General features: G+C 47.4%; 11 protein-coding genes across 12 annotated transcripts; 5 read left to right on the top strand and 6 right to left on the bottom strand.

Annotated features, from left to right (window-relative positions):
• Positions 1 to 1,203: 1,203 nt before the first annotated feature.
• On the bottom strand, positions 1,204 to 2,585 carry SPPG_08704 (protein retrieval receptor; the record flags this gene model as incomplete). Its single annotated transcript, XM_016756858.1, has 6 exons — positions 1,204 to 1,554; positions 1,624 to 1,717; positions 1,773 to 1,859; positions 1,926 to 2,092; positions 2,163 to 2,285; positions 2,373 to 2,585. The coding sequence occupies 6 exons, from the start codon at positions 2,583 to 2,585 to the stop codon at positions 1,522 to 1,524; spliced, it is 717 nt and encodes a 238-aa protein (XP_016603993.1). The 3' UTR covers positions 1,204 to 1,521.
• Positions 2,586 to 3,037: 452 nt separating this feature from the next.
• SPPG_08703 (uncharacterized protein) lies at positions 3,038 to 5,719 on the top strand. The gene is made up of 11 exons (XM_016756857.1): positions 3,038 to 3,149; positions 3,229 to 3,257; positions 3,333 to 3,424; positions 3,482 to 3,594; positions 3,654 to 4,259; positions 4,320 to 4,559; positions 4,631 to 4,720; positions 4,771 to 4,911; positions 4,977 to 5,070; positions 5,148 to 5,294; positions 5,360 to 5,719. The coding sequence occupies exons 1-11, from the start codon at positions 3,090 to 3,092 to the stop codon at positions 5,626 to 5,628; spliced, it is 1,881 nt and encodes a 626-aa protein (XP_016603992.1). The 5' UTR covers positions 3,038 to 3,089; the 3' UTR covers positions 5,629 to 5,719.
• Positions 5,682 to 7,051, bottom strand: SPPG_08702 (uncharacterized protein). Its single transcript, XM_016756856.1, has 5 exons — positions 6,997 to 7,051; positions 6,526 to 6,922; positions 6,326 to 6,462; positions 6,050 to 6,260; positions 5,682 to 5,994 (listed from the first exon to the last, which is right to left on the bottom strand). Exons 2-5 carry the CDS (start codon positions 6,787 to 6,789, stop codon positions 5,773 to 5,775), a joined length of 834 nt encoding a protein of 277 aa, XP_016603991.1. The 5' UTR covers positions 6,790 to 6,922; positions 6,997 to 7,051; the 3' UTR covers positions 5,682 to 5,772.
• A 1,179-nt stretch (positions 7,052 to 8,230) lies between these two features.
• On the top strand, positions 8,231 to 10,219 carry SPPG_08701 (uncharacterized protein). The gene is made up of 3 exons (XM_016756855.1): positions 8,231 to 8,860; positions 8,918 to 9,414; positions 9,477 to 10,219. Exons 1-3 carry the CDS (start codon positions 8,301 to 8,303, stop codon positions 10,112 to 10,114), a joined length of 1,695 nt encoding a protein of 564 aa, XP_016603990.1. The 5' UTR covers positions 8,231 to 8,300; the 3' UTR covers positions 10,115 to 10,219.
• SPPG_08700 (uncharacterized protein) lies at positions 10,125 to 13,014 on the bottom strand. The gene is made up of 3 exons (XM_016756854.1): positions 10,798 to 13,014; positions 10,431 to 10,672; positions 10,125 to 10,349 (listed from the first exon to the last, which is right to left on the bottom strand). The coding sequence occupies exons 1-3, from the start codon at positions 12,962 to 12,964 to the stop codon at positions 10,248 to 10,250; spliced, it is 2,511 nt and encodes an 836-aa protein (XP_016603989.1). The 5' UTR covers positions 12,965 to 13,014; the 3' UTR covers positions 10,125 to 10,247.
• A 67-nt stretch (positions 13,015 to 13,081) lies between these two features.
• SPPG_08699 (uncharacterized protein) lies at positions 13,082 to 16,383 on the bottom strand. The gene has a single exon (XM_016756853.1). The coding sequence runs from the start codon at positions 15,959 to 15,961 to the stop codon at positions 13,202 to 13,204; it is 2,760 nt and encodes a 919-aa protein (XP_016603988.1). The 5' UTR covers positions 15,962 to 16,383; the 3' UTR covers positions 13,082 to 13,201.
• A 606-nt stretch (positions 16,384 to 16,989) lies between these two features.
• On the top strand, positions 16,990 to 17,895 carry SPPG_08698 (uncharacterized protein). Its single transcript, XM_016756852.1, has 5 exons — positions 16,990 to 17,221; positions 17,283 to 17,298; positions 17,376 to 17,400; positions 17,466 to 17,553; positions 17,618 to 17,895. Exons 1-5 carry the CDS (start codon positions 17,047 to 17,049, stop codon positions 17,695 to 17,697), a joined length of 384 nt encoding a protein of 127 aa, XP_016603987.1. The 5' UTR covers positions 16,990 to 17,046; the 3' UTR covers positions 17,698 to 17,895.
• Positions 17,760 to 18,763, bottom strand: SPPG_08697. Of its 2 annotated transcripts, none has more exons than XM_016756850.1 (5): positions 18,678 to 18,763; positions 18,518 to 18,606; positions 18,343 to 18,451; positions 18,191 to 18,275; positions 17,760 to 18,124 (listed from the first exon to the last, which is right to left on the bottom strand). In XM_016756850.1, exons 2-5 carry the CDS (start codon positions 18,572 to 18,574, stop codon positions 17,992 to 17,994), a joined length of 384 nt encoding a protein of 127 aa, XP_016603985.1. In that variant the 5' UTR covers positions 18,575 to 18,606; positions 18,678 to 18,763; the 3' UTR covers positions 17,760 to 17,991. The 2 variants fall into 2 exon arrangements, with proteins under 2 accessions (XP_016603985.1, XP_016603986.1); XM_016756851.1 differs by having other exon boundaries at positions 18,687 to 18,763.
• Positions 18,764 to 18,853: 90 nt separating this feature from the next.
• Positions 18,854 to 20,288, top strand: SPPG_08696 (uncharacterized protein). Its single transcript, XM_016756849.1, has 3 exons — positions 18,854 to 19,002; positions 19,072 to 19,119; positions 19,199 to 20,288. Exons 2-3 carry the CDS (start codon positions 19,114 to 19,116, stop codon positions 19,874 to 19,876), a joined length of 684 nt encoding a protein of 227 aa, XP_016603984.1. The 5' UTR covers positions 18,854 to 19,002; positions 19,072 to 19,113; the 3' UTR covers positions 19,877 to 20,288.
• SPPG_08695 (uncharacterized protein) lies at positions 20,212 to 22,882 on the bottom strand. Its single transcript, XM_016756848.1, has 9 exons — positions 22,639 to 22,882; positions 22,457 to 22,520; positions 22,286 to 22,388; positions 21,941 to 22,204; positions 21,665 to 21,880; positions 21,354 to 21,610; positions 21,090 to 21,282; positions 20,857 to 21,021; positions 20,212 to 20,788 (listed from the first exon to the last, which is right to left on the bottom strand). The coding sequence occupies exons 1-9, from the start codon at positions 22,691 to 22,693 to the stop codon at positions 20,273 to 20,275; spliced, it is 1,833 nt and encodes a 610-aa protein (XP_016603983.1). The 5' UTR covers positions 22,694 to 22,882; the 3' UTR covers positions 20,212 to 20,272.
• Positions 22,870 to 23,922, top strand: SPPG_09567 (uncharacterized protein; the record flags this gene model as incomplete). The annotated part of the gene is made up of 4 exons (XM_016757743.1): positions 22,870 to 23,043; positions 23,098 to 23,263; positions 23,335 to 23,652; positions 23,706 to 23,922. 4 exons carry the CDS (start codon positions 22,870 to 22,872, stop codon positions 23,885 to 23,887), a joined length of 840 nt encoding a protein of 279 aa, XP_016603982.1. The 3' UTR covers positions 23,888 to 23,922.
• Positions 23,923 to 23,924: the final 2 nt, after the last annotated feature.

Below are 23,924 nucleotides of genomic sequence, written 5' to 3'. Positions count from 1 at the left end.
ACCTTAAACTTGTGGTAAAATGGGTCTCTGTCGGAAATCAGATGATTCACTGAGTGGGAGTGTTGAGATTCAGGCTTAAACCATGCTGTATGATCTATAAATCATGTGAGATCATGCTGGGATGTCATTAGACAGTTCACATCTGACTTTGCTCAGTCAGAATGTGGGGAAACTGACTTTGAGAAATCAGAATGATCACAGACATGTGTGGGTATGACAGACATTTGTGGGAATAATTTAAAGGGTCAAATCATCATGTAAGCAGTCTTAGAAGGTCTGGAAGGTTTGGGACAGTCTAGATCTTCAAGTAATGTTTGTCAAGGCATGGCTGAACCTGCTGAGCATTGCATAGCATTGCTGAGCATGCATGTAAACAAGTGGGCTGAAGCATGTAAACAGTAGATTATATAACTGAAACTTTTAAATGCCCCAGGATCAATACAAGCATGTTATCCCCCCAGTGACAATATCCAGAAGACCACAGTGCACATGCATTCCTACACCTCTTAGAAATGATTTTACAGAGGAAATCAGTGTTCCAAGTGTTAACTTCAATATTAATATGGTAGGGATAAGGTTTGAGAGGTAATCCTTAACTACAATTCTGGATTGCCTGTGTGGCTGCACATGGGAGAGTATTTTACTAGTATCAATGTTGTCAATAAGACTGTGCTGTTCCTACAAAAAACAAAAGGGATCTGTGGCTGGTACACAATCTGCTCATTCTTGGGTACTAAACTAAAGAAGAGGCTTCAGGCTTCCTTATATAGGATTGAGATTGTTAGTCAGTTAAGGAATCTCAGTAAAATCTTTTGGAAATAATTGAGTCAGGGTACCAGTTAATATAATAGTTAGTAATAATCAGGGTAAAATCACTTCCCTACACTGTTCTGTTGGGTCTTTTAGTTAATATCTTATTTATACAAGAATATCTCTAACTCCTCAGTATAATATTTGCTTTGCTGGCAGTATAATATAGTTTTTCTTTTCTTGATAATCTAGTATGGTTACTGCTACTTACATAATTAATGCAACTACTTTTGGATAGGCCCTGTTAACTTGGGGGATAATTATATTATATAGTATTTAAATTATTTACTCCAGGTATTATAGGTACTGCATAATTTCTGTAAAGATTAGGTAACTTTATTATCCTTATAAAATAAGAATATAAATATGGCCTAAACAGAACTCTGTAACTTCTGAAGCCATAAGCAAAACATTTGCTTTTAGCACTATACTGTAATCCTCCTCTTCCCTGGTATGGGTCTATACAACTGTATAACCAGTAAATTAATATATAAAGTTAAAGACCTTCAACTTTGCCAACCCTTTGATTTCCCTTCTAGGTATGTTTTCTACATCCATTCAGTGATGTTCAGACTGGACAAGCCAATGTGTGAAGCATGAAAGCATGCATTATAACCCTCATGCTAAACCAATAAATACATCAAAGTGCACAAATTGCCAATTGTAATGTGACCATCCTCTGGTGCCCCACTGGTGTGTCCTTTCCCACCATCATTTACTACCATGCTTTGTATTGGCATATTTCTGTGAGTGGAAGGTATTAAGAGTAGCACGGTGGCAAAAATGCAGCATGATGGATTTTCCGAAACATACCTTCTTTCCGAAGTTCCAAGGCACATACCGGTACTTAACCATATGCATGATCTGCCTCCGCATTGTTATCGTGAAAAGGACAAGAAAATACATCCTACATCAAGAGTTAGCGAAACATCGCTTTCTCCAGAAACATACAATGTACATACAACAGGATCGGCCAGAAAACGGGTATATCAAAGAATTTGAAAAATGTGCATACGAAAGCGATCAGTATCGCTCGTGTTGCGGAGTACCTGTAAATACCCATATGGACATTCAGCCGATCACCTTGTCCCAAATGCATGTGAGACGCTCGTTACCAAAATTTAAATTCCGGTAATCTTCTAATAAAAGGTCTAAACTCATCGTTGGTCTTCATTGGTAATGCTGGTCCTTCATCTGCTTTATCCAGTTCCTCCAAAGCGGGATCAAATTTGGGCGTCAGAAACGCTAGGAAAAGATTGAGGAGATAGATCCCGAGTGCATACTACTTGGCCACGTCCATGGGGTGAGGTCGACGGCGTTAAAAGTCAAGTCAGGGGGCTTCTACTACATACCGTGACAATGTACCAGCCTTGAACTGTGAATACACGGAGGCAGTAAAGTAGTACCACCACTGCAGTAAAAACCCAACGATATATGTAGTAGGGTGTAGTATCGTCCAGAAGCTTTTGGAATCTCTGTCAGTGAAAGATACCAAGATGACAGATGCCAACAGTGTTCAGTAAAGTTTTAGTTGGTGAAGTACATGGCCGTCTGCTACGAACCCTCTGCAGCATCATGGCTTGATGCGGTAATCCACTGGGGGGTGGAAGCCCGGCGTTGTTGGAGTCCATCTGGAACTCCACGTTACGGCGTTCAACGCGATTCGGAGGAGGACAGCGCTGCGTCGGAAGTTTGTTTAAACATTTGGCCAACACAATAGTGAATTCCACCCGCTTGGATCGAACCACTTGGGTCTGGCGCCAACCAACCCGCATTGTCGGTTGTAATCTGGATACTAGCAGACGAGGACCAGATTGGACAAGAAGCATGGGGATATTCTTCAATGAAATACCTGCGATCGTAGGAGCTTCCAGTACGAGCGTTGCGCGGATCACCCACGTTCATTGTTGTGATTGTGGGCAAAAGTCCTCTGCGACAGATCGGCATTCTTCTCATGATTGTTTTGATGAAATTCGATGATGAATAACAAGATTGGGGAGAGAGATGTGCGTAGAAAACAAAGTTGATACATCCGTATCGCAGCTGCAATGTTTCCGTCTGTCTTTCATGTTGATCTTCATTACGATGTCACACTACAAATGGCTGGAATGCCATAGGACCATCATTGGAATTTCCCCACACAATATGCGCGCTGGTTGCAACCAATTGTTAAAAAAAGTCTAATGAAGGTCACATGATTCGATTCCAGCACGAACACGCTGACACACAAAACTGCCCTCGACGGATCTCCATACCATCCGTGCTAGTTGGTGACCCGAATGACCTCTTCCCACGCAGAAGCTAGAGTGTCCACAAGATTTTCGTCAAGGAAGGCAAAGGTGTGTGAGATTGGTACCTTCTTAGCCACCTTTGCTGTGTGGCATGTGTTAACGTCTGCGCTATTATGCATTCAACTAGGGGGATAATCCTCACGAAGGTGCTAAAAGGTAAGTCAGCATGCTTCGATTTCCTGTGGGCAGCACTACCTGTGATGCACGTTGACCCCAGCGCGTTCTATACAGCCCGTTTTGTCAAAGCTGCGGCGGAACCGCGCAACAGAATAGGGAATCCTGCCATGAAGAGCTCTTGAGTTGTACTACTTGTAATATCAGTGGTATGCATCATCTTTAGATGCCAGAAAATCGTTTTCTACCATGTATTCCATTTTTAGAACATCCAAGCTGCTTAAACCTGACGGAAAAGGCGCGAGAGGCGGTACGCAGATACGACTGGGAATGCCAGGACTGCAAACACTGCATGGTCTGCGGTGATTTCCAACAGGAGGTATTGCGACAACTATGGATTTGTGATGTTTGCATCTGTATCTCATATAAAATACGAAGGATCAACTGATACTTTGCGATGACTGCGATCGCGGCTGTCACACATTTTGTGCGTCACCAAAATTGACAGAGATACCCGAAGGCACCTGGCGTTGTCCTATTTGTAAGGGAAGGCGGACACCTGGTCGAAAACCTCGAGGGGACACAGCGGTTGCTCCTGATCCAGAATGTCCAGGCAGTGGTAGTACGTCACGAGACCAATATATGTTGAACGCTACTGGCATGAATTCTGCAAACAAGCGAAGAAGGAGTTCCACAGTTCATACTGCTGAAGCGGATAAGGCTATCTGGCAGAAGACGAAAAGGCCGGAGCAATATGTAGGAATGGTTGGTGAACTATCGAGGAAAAGACTGAGAACCGCAAATTCCCATAAGGAAGTTAGCGCCGCTCCCTTGCAATCACTATCGACTTCGCGACCCCGAGTAAAGCTTCTCCTTGGAGGCAAAAATAGAAGGAAAAAAGTAAATGTCGATCGTGTGGAGGCAGACCGAATCAAGCATCTCCCCTTCGGTGGGCGTTTGTCAGACGCGGATGCGGATACATCACAATGTCGGCCAGATGCTGCAGACCGACTCAATTTTCGAAGAGCGCGCGCAGAAGCTGAGGTTAGAGCCGAGCGGGGTCTAGTAGCTTCTGTGCAATGCTCATACACGGCGATCTTTCAGGAAACTGCAACTCTTCCGACCGTCAACGCTATGAAAGAAGGGGGCATAGAGAATGGTGATGATGAATTCTTTTATGCGCCAGTTATACCAAAGATCAACACAATCCAACTCGGGGTGTGGGAAATTGATACTTGGTACGCGGCGCCATACCCGGAGGAGTACAACGGACAGCCGCTCATATATATATGCGAGTATTGTTTCAAGTATATGAAAAGTCAGTATGTGGCGGGGCGTCATAAGGTAAGTCGAAGACAAGTGAAGCTTTGCCTGTACTCCATGCACGGTGGGATGATAACACCAGAGCTACACAGGCGAAGTGCCCACTTCGGCATCCTCCGGGCGATGAGATATATCGACATGGCAATATATCTGTGTTCGAGGTGGATGGACGTAAGAACAAGGTTGGTAGGGTGTTGAAGACATACCAAGACAGTGCTAAAACACCCTCCAGATATATTGCCAAAATCTTTGCCTACTTGCAAAGATGTTCCTAGACCACAAAACATTGTATTACGATGTGGAGCCATTCCTCTTCTATATTATGACGGAGAACGACGAGAAAGGTTGTCATTTTGTAGGGTATTTCTCTAAGGTGCATAATTGAGTACCTGTCAGACGGATCGATGTGGTAATAGGTCTGACCAGGATTTCGTCCAGGAAAAACGTTCTTCTGCGAACTACAACCTTTCTTGCATTGTGACGCTGCCCATTTTCCAACGGAAGGGATATGGGAGTCTGTTGATCGAATTTAGTAAGTTGTGGGACTACCATGAACATTCGACGTTGGAGCGCGAGGGAAATGGACCCACTAAAGCAACACTATTCCAGGTTATCTCCTTTCCAGGAAAGAGGGCCGAACTGGGTCTCCAGAGAAACCATTGTCAGATCTTGGCTTGTTGAGCTACCGTCGTTATTGGAGAAGGACTGTACTGAGAGCTTTAGCTGAATGTTCAGGAAATGTTCTTTCCATTGAGAGTAAGATAATTCTACAATCATTTACCCTCGTTGACAAACATTCTGCTGATGGTTGTCATTCTCAGGATTGAGCCAAGTCACATGCATGACCCCTGACGACATCATTCATACGCTTCACCTCCTGAACATGCTTGTTAAAAATGCTTCGGGGAACTATGTAGTACGATATCCTACTCAAGTTGTTGCAGAATACATTGCACACTTGGACAGCAAGGGCTTCCCTACCATTCAACAAGATAAACTGCGATGGACGCCGCTGCTTTTTAAGAATCCTGCGATTCTAGACGTCACATTGACCGCACCGGAATCGGACGGCGACACTACTACTTTGTAAAATTTGTTACAATTGCTGGTAGCTGAATTGAGGTGTGATATGTAGGGAAACAATGCTTGATCAAATACATTCCATAGACATGAATGACCGATTTTATATTTTTGGAATGATGTACCGACATGATTGGGACAACATATAACTGTATCAAGCTGCAGTTTCTACTCCTGGAGCTTTAGAGTCCTTTCTCAGTGACATCAGCAACTGCTTCATGCGAGTGGTATCACGCGTCTTCGTCACAGGCTTCGCCGCTTTAGCATCTTTGCTCTTCTCGTCGGCAAGTCTGCCAGGCTTTAGATCGACCTTGCCTTTACTGGACGTCGCAGATGACGCCTGAGTGGTCATCTCAATTTGTTTGACAACCCGATCCTGTTGAGTGATGTGATGAGCTTCAGTCCTGCACAGGACTAGCCGCCAAACATACCCAAACGGTTCCACTAGTGGTATCATCTCGTTCAGCTATGGTATTCTTTTCTTGTTCTTTGTTTCTGTTGATGCTCTTAGTTTTCTTATCGTTGTATTCCGCGTAAAATCGCTCCAGCGACTCCTTCGCAGCATTCAACGTCTCTGCGTGTTTAGCTTTCGATCGAGAGTCACGTTCGGCCACACGTGCATTGAAGTCTTCCCTCCACTGCCTGACATGGGCACAGGTAAGTAAGTGCACCATCCAAACCATGAGAGACGCGCGGTAAAGCTGTACCTAACGATTTCCGGCTCCGGTTCAGGTTCACGCGACTGTACCGGTACACTCCCGAAGCTGGCGACCGACGATGCACCAGTATGCTCAAAAGGCAACGGAGCAGCATCTCCTGCGAAAGGGGCGTCGCCAAATCCAGACTGTACCGATTGTTAACAACGTCCGCTTACGCATGTACAGCTGCGAATCTCGTCCGTACCAACCTCACTGGCAAACTCAACGTCCGACCCATTTGGAATGACAAAGCTGCTGTCAGGCGCACCTCCAAATGCTCCAAACCCAGCGTCAGACGCAGCGGGTGCTGGGGTGGCCGCAACCAGGTCGTTGCCGAATAAAGCAGCGTCGGCTCCGAGGATAGCCTGTTCTCGAGCCAGAAAATCGGCGGCAGGATCATCTGATGTCAGAAATGCAGAGGTATTGGCTGGGTTAGAGCCATCCGTCGCTACGAAATCTCCAAACTCGGACATTGTGTTGTCCTTTCAAGAAGAGATTTTAGAGTCGTCACTGAGCTAACACTTGAAGGGCGCCCTTGTTATTTGATACCGTCAACACGTCAGCTCGGTGGCTGGTGCTCTGGCTGGTGGTCGGTCTCCCGTCTCTCTAGCACCCGCACCATTGACTTTCTCAGATTTTAATGACGAGCTCAAGGCCAGGCTAAAGTTTCTACGACTTACACTAAACTACGCAAACGCAAGGAAGAATTATGAGTGATTTTGCCATCAATTGACGTCCGTGTCTTTAAAGGAAAGCTAGGCCTGCTTCAAAGGAGAATTGCCCTGATATGTCATATCTCTTGATAATGTATATTCTAAGAGGACAACCAAGGTCCTGTAGGAACTACCAGTAGGCCACAAGTTGGATATAAGGGCCTAGGGTGTACTTGAACGGTAGACCCGAGAATGGAGGAGAGACTGGTTACAGTCTTTCATGGTGGCAATGTCGTTCGCTTCTGCTATGCATACAAGGTGGTCATACTAGAACAATCACGCCATAAGCCTTATCCCACAACTTGCGGCGACTCTTCTTGAGACTTTCGCCCACAATGCTCACTATCGTTGAACCAATATGCCCACCTCCACAGTGATGGCAAACTCAACCTACTTCCAGATTGGACTATCAACCTGTATAATGCACGCAGTAAGGCCTTTGACCACTCGTCTCTGAGCCCGTTAGAGCAGAGGTTGGAGGCAACGGCTGTGTGTGTTCTGTTATGCTCCAAGATGATTTTCTTGCTATTATGCTCCTACAGTAGTGCAGAGGTGACAGAAACTGGCACTAGCTACTACACCAGGGAATAAACCAGCGATAACTGGTTCGGAAAAGCCAAGTGATTCCCTCCTTACAACCAACCAACTACCACTAGGCCCAATTACACATGCAATACATTACGGTTGTTCTAACTGGGTAACTAAGCCCACCACACGAGAGAAATCCTACTAAGCCCTTGATTCCGAAATTCTTAGTCAGAGGATGTTCAGATACTAAGAATAATTAGACTGGATAATCCGTGTGGGAAAATACAAAGATAATGCATACCTGCGATCATAGCAATATAGTAGTAGCAAGGGGTTATGTTGTTTTTGTCGGGAGGGCGAGGTCCTCGGCACCAGAGCGGCATTCTCATGATGATGGACTTGAGAGTGCTGCGTGAGCGTTGCGCAGATGCTTCGAGAGTCGAGGATGGGTCAAGAGGAAAGAGACAGAAGGCCCCCCTTTTATAGACCTTTGGCATGCGCCTCACCGCAGTTTAAAAAAAAAACATTACAATACATGCCACACCAATCTGAGCGATAGAGGGGGGTTCTGATTATGCGATATGATTAACCGGATTAATCCGGATAATAATGATTTCTAGTGCCATTTTCAATCACCGCCACAGTATGAAATAAAATAGAAATCGGAACATGAAAAGGCCTAACGCGTCGCCTGCACCATCAACTCTTTTGTCACCCATTTCACAAAACCTTGTCCAGCTACCATGCAGCGCATCCTTTCTCGTGTCAAACTAGGCGCAGCAAAGTGCTCACGATTACTGTCTTCCGTGTCCGTCCGCTCAACTCTATCGTATAATATTCACGTTCGCTTGTCAACAACCAGTGGACGCTCTCCACCACCAGCCCCAACAAAGCCGTCTCCTTTCCTCACAGCCCGAAACGCAGCAAAATTGGGGGTGCTAACTGCATGCGCCGGTGTTATGTATTATGTTACTAGGCCAAACTCTAGCCAAACGGCAGAGAAGACATCCAGTCAAGTACATGGAGAACAGTTAACAGAGCAGCAAATAAATAGCATCTTGAAGGCAAACGAACAGAGCTTTGCGGTAGATATGAAAACACTATTTGCGGCAGACATAAGTGACAGCGAAGCAGGCCATAAAGGCTTACGAAAGTGGATTCCTGCTGGTAAAGGACGAGAATCAGTGGAGCTCCCGGTCACAATGACGCCCGTTATTGCCTACCACTTGAACCAGGTCGCAAGCAACCAGCCTATCGAAGACTACCACAGTGAGCACCGTCACAGAAATGGAGTGATATTGGGGTAGGGATGCACCTGTTTTGCGCTCGCTCATACCCTTCACTTATCATCACGTCGCAGGGTTTTTGACGGGCACAGCGGCACAGAATGTGCTGATGTTCTTTCTAAATACCTGGGGGTCTACGTCGCCAAAGCCATATCCGAGCTCCCAGCCTGCAACGAGACGCCCGAGCGAAAGAAGCATGTCACCCACGCCCTCAAAACTGCCTTCAATCGCATGGATGCCGATATCACCAACGGAGGCATCGATCCTGACCCGTCGGTTCCGCAAAACGAAAGGATCCAAGCGGCGCTTCGGCCTGCCATTGCGGGTTCCTGTGCCATTGTTGCCTACATGGAGGGACGTGATTTGTACATCGCTTGTACCGGCGACAGTAGAGCTGTGGTCGGGCGGCGACGAGGTGATGGTAGCTTCGAGGCAGTTCCGCTAAGCGAAGATCAAACGACCGCAAATCCAGCGGAACATGCAAGGCTATTGGAGGAACATCCTCATGAACGCGACACTGTTATTGTTCGCGGACGCGTGTTGGGAGGACTGATGCCAACGAGGGCGTTTGGTAAGGTCGTCCCGTACGAGCATTTTTGATTTACAAACCTTATGCATTTGGTGTAATTTCAGGCGACTCCCGATACAAGTGGCCAGCAGAAGACCAGCAAGCACTTCGCGTTCGCCAACATCGGGCGAACTACCATACTCCACCTTATGTTACAGCTGAACCCGAAGTAACTCACTACGAGATTGATCCTACTGCGGACAAATTTCTGATTCTCGCAACGGACGGAATTTGGGACCGATTGAGCAACGAGCAGAGTGTTGAACTTGTCGCGGGTTATATGCAACGTCACGCCTTGGTTCCCGATGCTCCAACTGTGGGTGCAAGCCTTTTGGAAGAGGCTACCCGAGCCGGGGACCAATGGTCTTGGATCGATGATAATGCTGCTACGCACCTAATTCGGAACGCCTTAGGAAGAGGGAATCCGTTCATGATATCTACATTGTTAAAAATCCAGCCACCGCATAGCAGGCGCTTCCGCGATGATATGACAGCCAACGTTGTCTTCTTTGGGGCATCCGAGCCGGCAGAGCAGGTAGGTGAACGTTTTGCCGCTCTTGGATCTGTAGAGCGGAAAGCCTTTCAGGACGTGGACCTGAGTAGAGCCGAGCCGAAGCGCCATAGATTACGGTTGTGGGTCCAGGCCCTTCAGTCCCAACAGTCGACTGCGGGTAAAACTAGCATGGCTGCCAGCAAATTGTAAATAGGTATACGGAATTAGATGGGATAATACATAGTCAAACACGCGCTCATTAATCCTCAGCGATGAAATCTGTTTGTCACTTCTGTAAAAGAGTTGGTAGGTCACAACGGAAAGCGCAGAGAGTCTGAATTCACTAAAGTTTTCTTAGTCCTAAGAATCCATGGCCCAACATCCCCTTTTTCCCTCCGTGATAATGTACAGATAATGTAGATTTGGGCGGCAAAGCCAAGAAATCCTATGTGCGCCCATCAGCGTCCAATAGAGGTCAGAAACAAATGAGATGGGTCGCAAATATCGGTAATGGACATGTACATACCAGTAAGCTTATTCCGGTAACCGTCCCTGGCTCAATTCTCCCATCACCGTCTACCACAAAGCCAGACGAATGATGTACGACATAGGATGGGGAATTGATTGCAGAAAGAACCGATTCACCATTCACTACCAACTGAACTGATGGCTTGGCTTTTGTGAAGAAGGCAAATGTGATTTCATAGAGCCCTGGTTCACCAATTCGAATACTAGTCTGGTCTTTTTCCCACAGGAAGTTATCACGGTCTGGATAAGAAAAAGAAGGGGGCCAGGTCAGAAATCTAACGTGAACGTCTGCACACTAGCTCCCACCAAAGCCAAGAAGGCACACCATACACTATGAAAGGACGCACCAAAACTCAGCTAATTACCCGTATTTAAAGTCTCATAATTCCAAGGTATGGCACTCCCAAACTTTAAACAACCTGACTTCCACAACCATTGCGCACAGCGATGGAAGGGCTGTGAAATCTGCTTCGCGTACAGAGATTTACATGTGCTCAAATCCGAACAAAGCAGGAACAACTTCTCGTCAAATTCGCGTGTCAGACGCCGTGAGAGGCGATCGAGCGCACTGTGAGGTGTTATGCCTTCATCTTCATTGGAAACATTCTCATACGGTGGTTCGTAGTAAGCGGAATCGGGCGAATCTCTCGCTGATGTGACATTGTTTATATCTTCGCGAACGTCGGCTGTTACTTTTTTAATTCGTTCAACGGTTTCTTCCCGGATATGAGTAATCCTTTTTTCAAGCCACGCCTTAAGATCCTTGCGCACTTTATTCTCTACTTCTTTTCGTAAGTGCTGTACCTCGCCTTTGCGGTTTTTCCTATCTATTGGTATGAATTCTAAGAGTTCTCTTTGGAGTTTGATAATCTTCATCTCTAGGTTGTGTGTGATGGTAACCTCTTTGTCAGCAATCATCTCGCTGACGCAGACGCGAATATCCGGTAGCAGCTCATCAAGCAGATGTTTCCATTCACGGGATGCATCAGAGTCCTCCCTTTGTGCCGAGGACTTGGAGGCTTGATTTTGTCCGCTGCCGTCTTTGCCGGACGCGGTAGACTCACGCTGCAGCCTGAGAAGGATTGGGAAAATATCCTGCTCGCCGATAGTCGCTGGTCGAGCATCTACAAGCTCCTGAACAAGGCGCTTCACCTCATCGCGCGTCGGAATATGTCGCATTAGCTCTTCCAACACGACGGTATCTACCTTCTTGTCCAACTTTCGTCGTACGTCGCCAACATCGCCGACCAACCCTGTCCCGCACGTAGGGATTACCGCGGGTCTCTTAGCACCTTCATCCGTAGCGCCAGCCGAGATTTTACCTCCAAAGATTGACGAATCCTGTGGAATAGGACCGCCGAGCGAAGGCATGGAATGTATCAATTCACGACGCAGATCAGCTTTCGCTTCATCAATCATTGGTTTGATAGTCTGTTCAACAGTCCGGACATTCCATTCCCGACGCAAATCGGCTTTCGCATGATCAATCATTGGTTTAATGCTCTCTTGAATGGTCCGGGCATTCCATTGACGACGTAGATCAGCTTTCGCGTCATCAATCATTGTCTTGATATCCTCTTCAACAGCCCGTACATTCCATTCACGACGAAGATCAGCCTTCGCGTCATCGATCATCGGTTTGATACTCTCTTGAAGAGTCCATACATTCCATTCATGACGTAGATCATCTTTTGCTTCATCAATCATTGGTCTGATACTCTGTTCAACAGTCCGTACATTCCATTCACGCCGTAGATCAGCCTTCGCGTCATCAATCATCGGTTTGAGACTCTCTTGAAGAGTCCATACGTTCCATTCATGACGTAGATCATCTTTTGCTTCATCAATCATTGGTCTGACACTCTCTTTAACAGTCCGTACATTCCATTCACGACGTAGATCAGCTATCGCGTCATCAATCATTGGTCTGACATTCTCTTCAACAGTTCGTGCAATAAGCGTTCTCAAGTCATCAGCATTGGGTATTCCGCCTATATATGTGGTCGGGATTTCAGCTGTGACTACCTTGTCGCCCATATGCACTTGAGTCGCTGGAATTATTTCAATAGATGTGGAACGTCCACGTCTTCTCTCAGGACATAATTCTGATTCATTAGAGGAAGAAAGTGACGCCTCTATAGGCGTTCCGCTGCTACTAGCCAACCGCTCTATTGTACCCTCGAGTCTTTGTACGCGCCTTGCAATCCCTCCTAAGCCGCCGAAGGTTTCCCAGTTGACCTCAGAGGATGGACCTTTAATCCCTTCCAAGGTCTTTCGTAGCGATTGGATGGCGCTAGCCTGCTCTTCCAAAGCGCTCAACACCTGTTCCATGCGACACGAAGAGGCTGTCCCCCGCGACGTGGATGTATGGGAAGGATTCCCGTCATAATCAAAGTTTATCGATCCAAAGAGGGGCGATCGCGTACGTATTGAAGTATCGCAAGGATTTATCCCGATTTTCTCAATCAGTCGGATGTCATCATCTTCTAAAAAAAAATCCAAGGAGTCAGAGGAATTGTCGTCGTGGTTCATGTCAAAAATGTGGGTAGGAGGGAGGATTCTGTACACAAGCAACGGGAATGGATTTGCTGCGCACACCAAGAGCGCGTCGCTGGACGCGTCTGTCTTGTAAGCACTCAATATTTGTCATGCATGGCACGTATGCACTCAATTAGATGATGTTTACACAGACATTTCAAATAGAAAAATTATCTGCATCAGATATTTCACGAGAATATTAAATAATTCATGTATTCAGCGGTCTTCTCTTTATCCCGGGTCGAGCGAGGAGCCGCATCCTGGACACTTCAGCTTGTCCCTTCCTCCCCTGATGAATCGCCGTGAACATTTACTGCATTGAATAGGATATTCCTCTTTCTCCTCTTCTATACTATCATCCTTAAAATGGCCTCTGGGAGACGTATATGAGGGTCCTTTAGATCCCGTCTCTCCATGTTTCCTTCCTGGCGACGTATAGTTCTCAGCGGAGATAGATGACATCACATTGACATGGCTTCTATCGGAATAGGAAGCGCTTCGAGCTCTCCCACCATGGCTATTTCTTCCAGATAAATTAGCTTTTGTTTCGTCAGTACTAGGCGACCCTAAATCGGCATGCCTTAATGTCTCTATTGGCGCTGAAGCGGGTCCAGAAATGGTGTCGTCGACAGTAGCAGGATGCCGCTCTGTCACGCTGTTGCGAGGCGCAGATGTTCGCGGCAAGAAGTGTGTTTCAGGCCATCCCTCAGTTTGCGGGCGGAATGCAGCTGGAGGAGTCATTGAGCGCGGACTTGCTTCGGCCTGAAGCGACTGTACGTGGCCGGCAAGTTCAGATGCTGATCTTCTCATTCCCGTGGGAGGGGTTGACTTCATGGGGGATGAGGGGCCGAGGGGTGTGGAAAGCCGACTACTAGATGTTTTGACGGTCGAATGTCGCGAGACGGTGGACGCTCTTTCAACCTTATCATCAATTTCATGAGACATGCCGACCTGATGTGGTGACAAAGTGGCTGTTCCTTCACCACCGCCGGGCTCAACGTTGTTCTGAAATACACGGATTCTGCCCAACATATCACCAATCACAATCAACGCCCCATCAGTATTGTCCGTCATCATATCGTGCACCGAGACAGTGTCAATCTCCGAATTTCCTCGGGCAATATCCCCATACACGATTTCTCTTGTACCTTTTGGGGCAAAGATCGCGCATGTCACTGCTTCGGTAGAACCTATGAATCGCTCCCAAGATGCGGATCTACTAGCGTCGCTCTGCCAATGCATAAAACCGCTCAAAAGGCCAGGTTGATTACCGGCCTGGCCAGTACCACCAGCGTGAGAAGCATGCCCCCCTTGGGGATAAAAATTCCAGATGTACACTTGGCGATCTTCGGATCCTGCTATAATGAATCTTCCGTCGTCTGAGAAAGTCGCCTTGATTTGAGATGCCCGGCACTCCAAACCCTTATACTTTCGATGCAGACTCTTATCCCTAACATTGTACAATCGAATGCGCGAATCATTCGAAGTTACCAGCAATCGATCTTCACCAAGCCACGGATATGGTAGCGGTTCTATGCCCGTAATTTTTGCTCGTTTAGAGTGGCGATCTCGAGTAGACCTCACTTCGATTTGGGTGTTGTACTTTAACCCATCAAATTCATAGAATATACAATCCCCGTCAAAAGTCCCAGCAGCGCATAGAGTTCCATCTCTCGTAAACGACACTGCCGTGACATAGCTACCATTAGGAGTCTCATTCCAAGCGCACACTCGCTTTTCTTCGAGGGACCATACCCTGATCCGCGAGTCGAGGGAACCAGTAAGCAGATATCGATCATCCAACGGATGAAAACACACGCTTGTAACACAACCGTTATGAAGGAAACTGCATAGGCATTCCTCACGGTCGATGTGCCACAACCGGACCGTCTTGTCCATAGAAGCCGAGGCAATAAAGCCGTTCCTGGACCATGCTGCATCCAGAATCGGTGCAGAGTGCCCTCTATATATTCGAAAAGGGCGTTGTTCGAATACGTGTTCCCTGGAATGTACAAAATCTTCTGTGTCGCTGCGATCAGAGCTGTGGGACCCTTCCTTTGCATGTTTCCCACTGGGAATCCCATCAGACTGCCATTTGTGGCTATCCCACGTGCGGATCCTGGGTGTCTTCCGGTCAAAAGAAGTTGCGCAATGAGATTTGTCCGCATTCTCTGTAGCCAGAGCTGCCAGTCGCCAGGCTCGTAAAATTGAATCTTGTCCACCTTCTACGAGATATTTTCCGTCGTCACTGAATCTCATTGCCCATATGGGTCCTTTAACTTCCGCATCCTCGTCCAAAATTTGCCGTATAGAAAATCCGCCGTCGCCAACATTTTGATCATGTTCAGGCGCCTCAGGAAGGCAATGTGTCTCCCCACCCAGCACTTGGACACGTGTTAGATGGTTGAAATCCTTCTTGACCTTTCGATTTGTCTTTACTTTAACAGTCTCGGGCATATCGAGATGGTGCTTCATCCTTTCACCGTCGGCATCATCGAGTCCATTCTCATCTAAATCACGCAGAGACAGCTGGCTGCCAAAATGCTCCTCAAAATCCGATTTCTTGCCTTTCCGAAATCTTTGGAAGAAACCTTTATGCTTCTTTCCTTTAGGTCCAGGAAGGTTGAAGTGGGGCAATGATTGCTGTTTCCTCTCCGTCTCCATTCTCTCCCCGTCATCTTCTTCAGAGGACGGCTCAGGCGTGTAATCCTGCGAGTGAGCACGCACCGTTGTAGTCGCTGAGGTATCTACTATGCCCTCCAAATGAGCGGTAACAGGATCCATATGAGTTGTCCGCAGAGTACGGGCAGACCGTGACTCAGTCGATGTGGTAGAGGGAGACTTTTGTCGTGATGGAGCACGAGGCACGGACATTTGTGAACTAGAGTCTGCATCCTCTGAATCGAGCTGTAGAGGTGCAGATTTGCGGGCGTTCGGGGCTTGTAACTGAATCATCGGGGGTTTTGGTGAAGCATCGCTAACTGACACCATATCGTTGAGAGGTACGCTATAATAAGTAGAGAGAGTAGTTGAGACTCCCTGTCACTTGCAGCTCCATCTACTCCTCGCGAGTCCGTACTGACCCCAAACAGGGTTGATAATCAGTCTTACTCTTGTGACTCTCGCCACCTACCCAGCATTACCATTCTCTAACGTGCTATTGGTGTCGTCGTCTGAGAGCGATGCCCCCAGCTGACGTCCGGGAACCGGTTGCGGAAGGCGTTCGGAGCCTGGGAGGAGGCGAGGGAGGCTTGTGACTAACGGGGGTGATGGTGGGGTTGGTGAATTGGAGACGAGGGACGGAAGAGTAGTAGCAGGGGCGCGTGTAAGAGTATTAGAACCGCCATCTTCCACCGTATGCGCGTCGAAAAACTCTTCGTCATCGGAATCCATGTCCTTTTCCCACCTTTGCTTCTGGAGATGGAGTTTGAATGTTGTGACGACTGAGCTGTACAGATCATGTGATACATAGTCACGGGGTCTATCGCACTTCAGCCTCCAGTCTGTCGACGTCTCCTACATTGACTTTCTTCGTAACAACCGTCGGTCAAGCAGCGCCGATAGTTTCACTTGGGAGGAGACATGTCACAGGAAAGGGCAACATTATGAGCCAAAGGAAAACGCCTTGGCTTCTTAAGTGACTTTTTAAGATGTATCTCTGCAGATCCAACACCCGTAGGAAATATTACTTTTCCTATCGTCATATAATGCATCAGATCCCCTATGGGATCCTGCGATGTATTCTAGAGCTTCACCAGCTGGCCACTTTCACCTTCTCAAGCATGTTCTCGTATACTCCTGGGATAAAATCATGAAGCGACTGGGTTCCTAAATCCATCACGTTTGTGCTATAAATTGGATTGCGTTCCGGGCAAAGGACACCAGGGTAAACGACGCCATCGTGAACCAGGCCATTACAGATCAGAGCTGGTTACCTACCCCCGCAGAAAGCCCGCCACGGACACTAACTTGCAGCAGAGCAATACATTGCTAGTGTTCATCGCATGAAAACTCATCTGCTGCTTGACGACCGCACATGGCAACGCGGTTGAAATTTGATTCAATGCTGCTTAGCCATGGCCATGACAAGAAACAGCAAAGGAAATCCGGCAACGCCCGCAGAACGCGAGTTGGTTTTTCAATTCAAACTCACATCCCACACAACATTCGTAATGTTTGCCAAGACGCTTCTTCGTACTGCACGTCCTGCTCGTCTCGTCCGCGGTGGGGACAGCCAAGTGTCTGCTTGGGGTAGGTGTTTGATTTTCGCACGTTAATTCGGAATTGCAAGTAACCTCATCGCGGTTCACAGGTCCCTTGAACTTTGCGTAGGTGCCCGTGAGAGTAATGTGAGAGAGGGCCTCTATATCTAACAGATCTCTCGTTTTTATGTGGAAATGTGCAGTGGGGACAACTGGAAAGGTGACGGTGTAAGTAAATGTCCGTAGGTGAACTATTATAGTCAAGGTGTCCTCACCCGTACCGGTTCATGTAGGCTGTTCCCTTCACCACCCGCAGCCGGACTCGATTTTTAGTTACCTTCTGGGTCTTGTCTATTGTTGGCTTTGGCCTCCCCTTCGCCAGTATGTGTTTTACTTCCGCTACTGGAACCTTCGCCATCATCGTCCTAAATTCCCTTTCCCTTAGACACCGAAATGAGGGTTGGTCCCCTTCGAGAAGGCGTTAAGAAGGAATATGCTGAGCAGGCCGCCGGTGCTGTGGCATAATCGACCAACATCCAACAAATGTACCGAAGAGTTCACCCACGGGCTCACAAAAATATAATATATCCTTATATATTGGACTAGACGATGGGTTGGACGACATGTTTTGAGCTGGTGCAATGAGCATTTTACTACTTCTATGCGCGTAGAGCGATGGGTTTGCTAAGATTGATTATCTTCCATGGGATGCCGGTAGCGGAGCGACGCCAGCGAGGTTCTTTCATTGCGTTTTATGGCCATCATCAGCGCCCTGGATTATTGACGTCCAGTGACGCAATCCTCCACTGCTCGCTTGCTTCACCCGGCAGTATTTGACGGCGGTCGCTCCTGGAGAATGTCTGTTTTCTGGGTTGCAGGTTGCTTTGGCGGAGGGTTGGGGTGGGGTGGTTTCGTCAACACATTGCGAAGGGCCAAACCGTACAACAAGGGCCTGCCGTGCCATTGAAAACCTTATTAGGGTTCGCCAACAATAACCAAAGATGGCTGAGTATCATACACTGAAGGAGGATATCCATCGATGTCCAAGTCAAGGTCAGTGGCTATAGTCTGGCGATCAGCCGGCTTGGCTGGAAGGTCCGCTTCTGTTTTACACATTAGGACAATCAGTTAAAACATTGACCAGGCATCGTGTAAAAAAGTCCATGTCACCTGCAGAAAACACCGAAATTGTGTGATTATATCCAGAGTAACGCAAGTATTCTCTGATTAGCTCATTCAAGAGTTCGCTCTCTTTGGAAACTTGGGGCTTTATCTCACTCTGCCAACAGTTCCATTAGAATAAAATGGTCCAGTTATCTTGCAGTTGTAGTAGCCACAGACTAACCTCATCTTCAAGGGCTCTGTACACTTCTGCTCGCACTCGCGCTCTAATGTCGCTCATAAACCCTCGTGCTTCCAAGTTTTCCCTTAAAGCTACGGCGGAGAAATGGCAGGAATGCATCAGCACTTTAGAGACAAATGGCTACATACGGATATGCTTCTACCTCACACACCATCCTTTAAATCTTCATATGAAGACATTTTCCTTTTTCTTTTACAAAGGCGAGGTTTTGCAAATGGGGAAGCAAGTTAACGACGACGAGGGACGCGAGACGGACGTGTTCATCAGTGTGACTAAGCCATGGCCTGCCGTCATGACGACCAACGCAAGTCAAGAGAATGGGAAGGGTCTTTGACCAAAACCATTAAGCTCGGCTTTTGAAAAGCATCTTCTACTTTTTGCTCTTTTCAGAAGGGGGTGCGCACCATTGCAAAGGCAGGTGGGCAGGGACGTGCGCTTTGTCCATTCCTTGCCTTCTTGCACTTGAGGTAAATAGACTTGACTGCGTTTCCTGCAAGGAGAAAAATAACAGAAGACAACCTTGTTTCACGCACCAGTACTACATTTGCCAAGCCATAACCCGAGGACAGCCATAGCGAATGGAGGCAAGTTTGTACTCACCCTATTGGTTGAGAAATATATTGATCTGTGGACATGGACTGATTCGACGTTTCTGCACCACAGGATCAAATGTCCGCGGGCTCTTCTGAATCAGCAGAGTCCACTGCATACTGGATAGAATGGTTTCAGTCGTTGAAAGGAAATGAATTCTACTGTGATGTTGATGAAGATTATATCCTCGACCGATTCAACTTGACGGGGTTAAACACGGAAGTACAGCACTACGCACTAGCGTTCGATATGATCACCGATGCACTAGAAGAGGACTTGGATGACGATATGCGGGCGGAAGTGGAAAAGTCGGCGCGACATCTTTATGGCCTCATTCATGCTCGTTTTATCCTTACCGCCCGCGGACTCACAAAGATGCAGGAAAAGTTTCGCCATGCAGAATTTGGTCGGTGCCCACGAGTTCTGTGTGACAACCAGCCAGTGCTCCCTGTTGGGCTATGGGATGTGGCTGGAGTGAAGTGTGTCAAGCTGTATTGTCCGCGCTGTGAGGATGTCTACAACCCGATATCGAGACGGCATCTTGCGATTGATGGTGCACATTTTGGTACAACGTTCCCTCACCTACTGCTACAAGCATACCCAAATCTGATGCCTGCTAAAACTCCGAAGAGATACGTTCCGAAAATTTTTGGATTCAAGGTCCATCACATCGCTAACGAGCACAGGAAGCAAGACCAGTTGAAGGAGCAAATGCAGCAACGTCTTCATCAAGCGCAGGTCAACGAATGAAATGCCTTTCCCGCGAACCGTGCACGTAGGTCGTCGAGAGCAGTGACTGATTAATGCACGAGTGGACCGGACAAATGAAAAGGCGCAGACGAATGTGGATGGGTTTAGCAGGTGCTGAGATGTCTTTGTAGGGCAGAGGTCATTGCGTCGTTGAGACTCGGTCAGCTGTAAAGCTTGTCGTTGGGCAAAAAGTGCTTTTCATCCCAGCATCAGGCTGGATCTGTTCATTATAATCCCGTGTATATATTGACGCGTATTAATTAGACTCCAAAGTACCACTTATCCGTGTTGAAAACTTGTTATGGCCCATGGAACTTTGGTACGGAGTGTGATATAAACCGATTAATTCTATTACGTTACAGTACTATGGCAAAAAGTATACAAACGAATAAACTGCTAGACATGCACAGCCGGGAGTCTCTCAAGAATTGCGGGCCGTCCTTGTTTGCAATGGCCTCCAGTTCGCGGCGATATGATTGTCGACGAACTGGCAGGACGGGAATTGGCTGGGCTAGCGGATGGTTGAGGTGTACATACGACGGTTGCACCGCCAGCAGCGGAACCGCACCGAGATGTTGCTTTTCCCACTACGGACAGAAAGTCTCCCCTACATATCTCATTTGTTCCCGCCACATCCATCGGGTGATACTTGTTACTGGTCAGCCCCAGCCGCTTACCAGTGTCTACCCAATGTTTATCCGCCAGTCGCCACGGTCGCTGGTCTTTGGGCTTACTGGTTTCTTCGTGCACATAATGTTGTAGACGTGCATTGTCTTGGGCCCATGATTCAGCAGCGAGACTCTTCATATAGGCCTGCAATCTCTCGTCGTCATGCTCGTGGACCGCGAGTGTAGCACGATCGTTTGCAAGCTGCTCTTCGCGATCCTTTGCACGCTGAGCGGTATGAAGAGCCTAGCAAGGCAAAAGACGGTGAGGCCTTGAATAGGGGGGCATCGATTGATCATCAGAATGTGACGTACTATTTCTCGCAGGTGTACGTCTTGAAGCTCTTTCCCTTTCCGCAACAGTTCCTGTTTCCGAACTTTTCGCTCCGAGGTGGCCTGTTCATTGAGTCGGACGTACTCCTTTAGCTCTTCTTGATCCTGTTCTTTTTGAATCTTACGTTGGATTTCGGTTCTTCGGATCTATCAACCATTTGCACAGTTCAGTGCACGGAATTCACATTATAACAGGACTCGCAATTGCTACCCACATGGCTTTTATATGCAGTGGTCAGCTCATCTGCTTGTCGGCGTTTCTTTTCGGCAGCTTCTTTTTCTTGGCGTTTCACTTTCTCCTCTCGGTCCCGCATAGCTTTGGCCACTGCCTCATCAATCTTTGCGTCGATGAGGGCATCCTCTTTGGCTGTTTGCTCCCCAATACATTGTCTCATTCTTTGCGATTCGCTGCAATGTAGGGAATAATTGGAGATAGTTATTATATAATTCTGTCAGGAGCGTGGCAGGAAACTGCTTACTTGAACCAGGTCCTTTCGCGCTCTTTCTTCTTTATGTTCTGCTGTCTTTTCCGATCAGCCCATTCATCTGCCTTGCGAGATTCTTCTGCATCTAATTGTCGATCTGCTGCGTTTCGAGTAGCTAGCTCTTCTTTCATATTAAGGAGTTCTTGACGCAAAATTGCTCGCTGCGACCGTTGTTTCGCGGCCGCCTCTTTTTGCTTCTGTTTGAATTCTTCGTCAAGGCGAGTCAGAGTCTCTGCTTCTCGGCGGCATGCCTAAAGCAGCGATTAAATATAGGAAACCATGAAACATCAGAAGACGAAATTTACCTCCGCTTCTACATCTTCCCGCGCTTGCTTTTGTCTCAGTTGATCAAGCAGATCCTGCTGTGCTTGCAATGCACGTCGTCGGACTTCTAGTTGCACTTGCAGTTCAGCCTGTTTCGCAGCAACTGCTTTCGGTTCTTCTTCGCGCGCGTATTCCAAATCCCGTTTCCTTTCGAGCTCTGCCCGCTCTTTTTTGAGAGCGACCTGCATATCTCTTTCCTAACACCACCCATGGTCAGCAATTAGGACATGCCTCATATTATATTCGTCGAGGCTAACCTTTAAGGCCTCAAAGAGCACAACTTTACTATGAAAGTTCTTGACCATATCTGTTTGGTAATACTGTAATTGCTTGGCTCGGTCAATGGCAGCCTTCCTCCTCTCAGCTTCCTCTGCGGCATACTCCTGGTCCATTCGTACACGCTCAGCTTCCTCGGCTGCCAGTCTATCTGAACGGGATTGAAGTCTTTTTCGCCGCTGGCCTGCAATGGTATTGTCCCACCGTGATACGCGGGCCTTGGACAGACGGTATCGTTCCTCACGCTAGAGAACTCCGTGAGCAACAACATTGGCAATAATAATTGCAGGCCAAAATGCATTTATGGTCAATCCTGCTATACTCACATCTTCTTTTTGCATCTGACGGATTCGCTCCTCTACCCCTACCCCTTCAAGTTTCTGCTGTAGGCGCTTCAAGTCTAAGGCACTAACAATGACTGGCTCCATTCTGAATGATAGTCCCACACACTGATTAAAAGTTTGGGTAATTGGCAAGATCGTTTTACATATAATCACCTTTTTCTCGATCGGGCATCGGTTGCATTGGCGTCATCCTGGAACGGTTGTGAAAAGTCGCCCGCTGAAAAAGCAGGAAATTTGGTGGAGTACCCGAGAGGCCATCGGAAACAATGTCAAAGTATAAACAAAACGACATGTAAGATGAGGAATATTGAACAGAATTACAGCACGATACCAACGATAATATCCAAGATGTGGTCCTATATTCTGCGAAAGAATGCCTACGGTAGTCATAGCTATTCAACGCTAAAGAAAAACAAGGTGAAATGGATGGAGAAGTATGGACAAATTCAGATTATTTTAGATCGGCGCTCGGGGAATTTCTGGCAATCTCCGCAATACGTAAGAGACGCGTTCGGACATCGGGTTGACCCTGAGTTGTCCAGCTGCACGCATTGCACGGAAGGGCAATGACCACCAGCACTGTGAGCAGGAAACGAGTAACCTCGCATGTGGTCAGTAGAGGAAGATCGCGTTCAAAGACAACCACAGAGCGCGAACGCCGCTTCATTAGCGATGGCACCTACGATCATAGCGGAATACGCAAAATGGCTCAACGCGTTGTAATGAGCGTTCCGGAGGAGGTAGTAGGATATTAGGGCAGTGTAGGCTTTACCGACGCTGACAGTCATGTCTAGCCGCTGGTTCGACGGCCTTCAGAAGCTGCCCCAGTGCATACAATATACCCATCATGGTGGGGGCACAGGGAACACCAGGGCTTGCGACCTCACACTGCCTATTCACACCCGGTGAGGGATGCTGTAGTAGTAGAGACCACTGGAGCATTCTCGCAAAATTGGTCATGTAGGTATTGGTCATGTCCAAGAATGAGAAGATTGATAAATAATGAACAAGTTGTGTTCTAATGAGTTTAGATCCTAAACGCATGGTTGACGAGATGACGCAAACTGCCAACAATGCGCAAATACTGTCACGGTTGGCAACACATGAGAGAAACAAGATGCAATCCCAGGGTGTCAATGAATTCTTTGTTTCACTGGCGAATAACGAGGAAGCAAATGAAGTATCTGAGACACATGGAACTTTGAATAGACGGGAAAAGCCTTTGGAGGGCAGGAGACAGGACAGCGAGTCTTCTCAGCATAACCAGCTATCAAAGCATAAGACTACGGTGCCGGACGAGTCAGTATTTGCAACTACGACAACAGAAGCTGCTGTGCAGTCACGACAAGGTAAGTATCCAATCTCGTTTGATGGGATTACATGTTGATTTGATATATCATAGTTCCTCCGCAACATTTCGCAACGTTCACGATCTGCGCGCCGAGTGCGTCAAACAAGCCGCCTCCTACCCTCCTGGAAATTGCCAGCAACTTTCTAAAGAGCGACATCATTCATTGTTTGGACTTGAGGGCGCTGGAAGTTGAAAGTGACGGGGACGACGACGTGGTGGAAGCCATACGCTGACAAAGTCAATGTAGTTGCTATGGTAACAATATGACAT

This window comes from Spizellomyces punctatus (genome assembly GCF_000182565.1).
Source record: "Spizellomyces punctatus DAOM BR117 chromosome Unknown supercont1.24, whole genome shotgun sequence".
In the NCBI taxonomy this organism is placed as follows: Eukaryota; Fungi; Chytridiomycota; class Chytridiomycetes; order Spizellomycetales; family Spizellomycetaceae; genus Spizellomyces; species Spizellomyces punctatus.
Note: the sequence above shows the minus strand (reverse complement) of the source record. Positions and strands in the feature narration are given on the sequence as shown.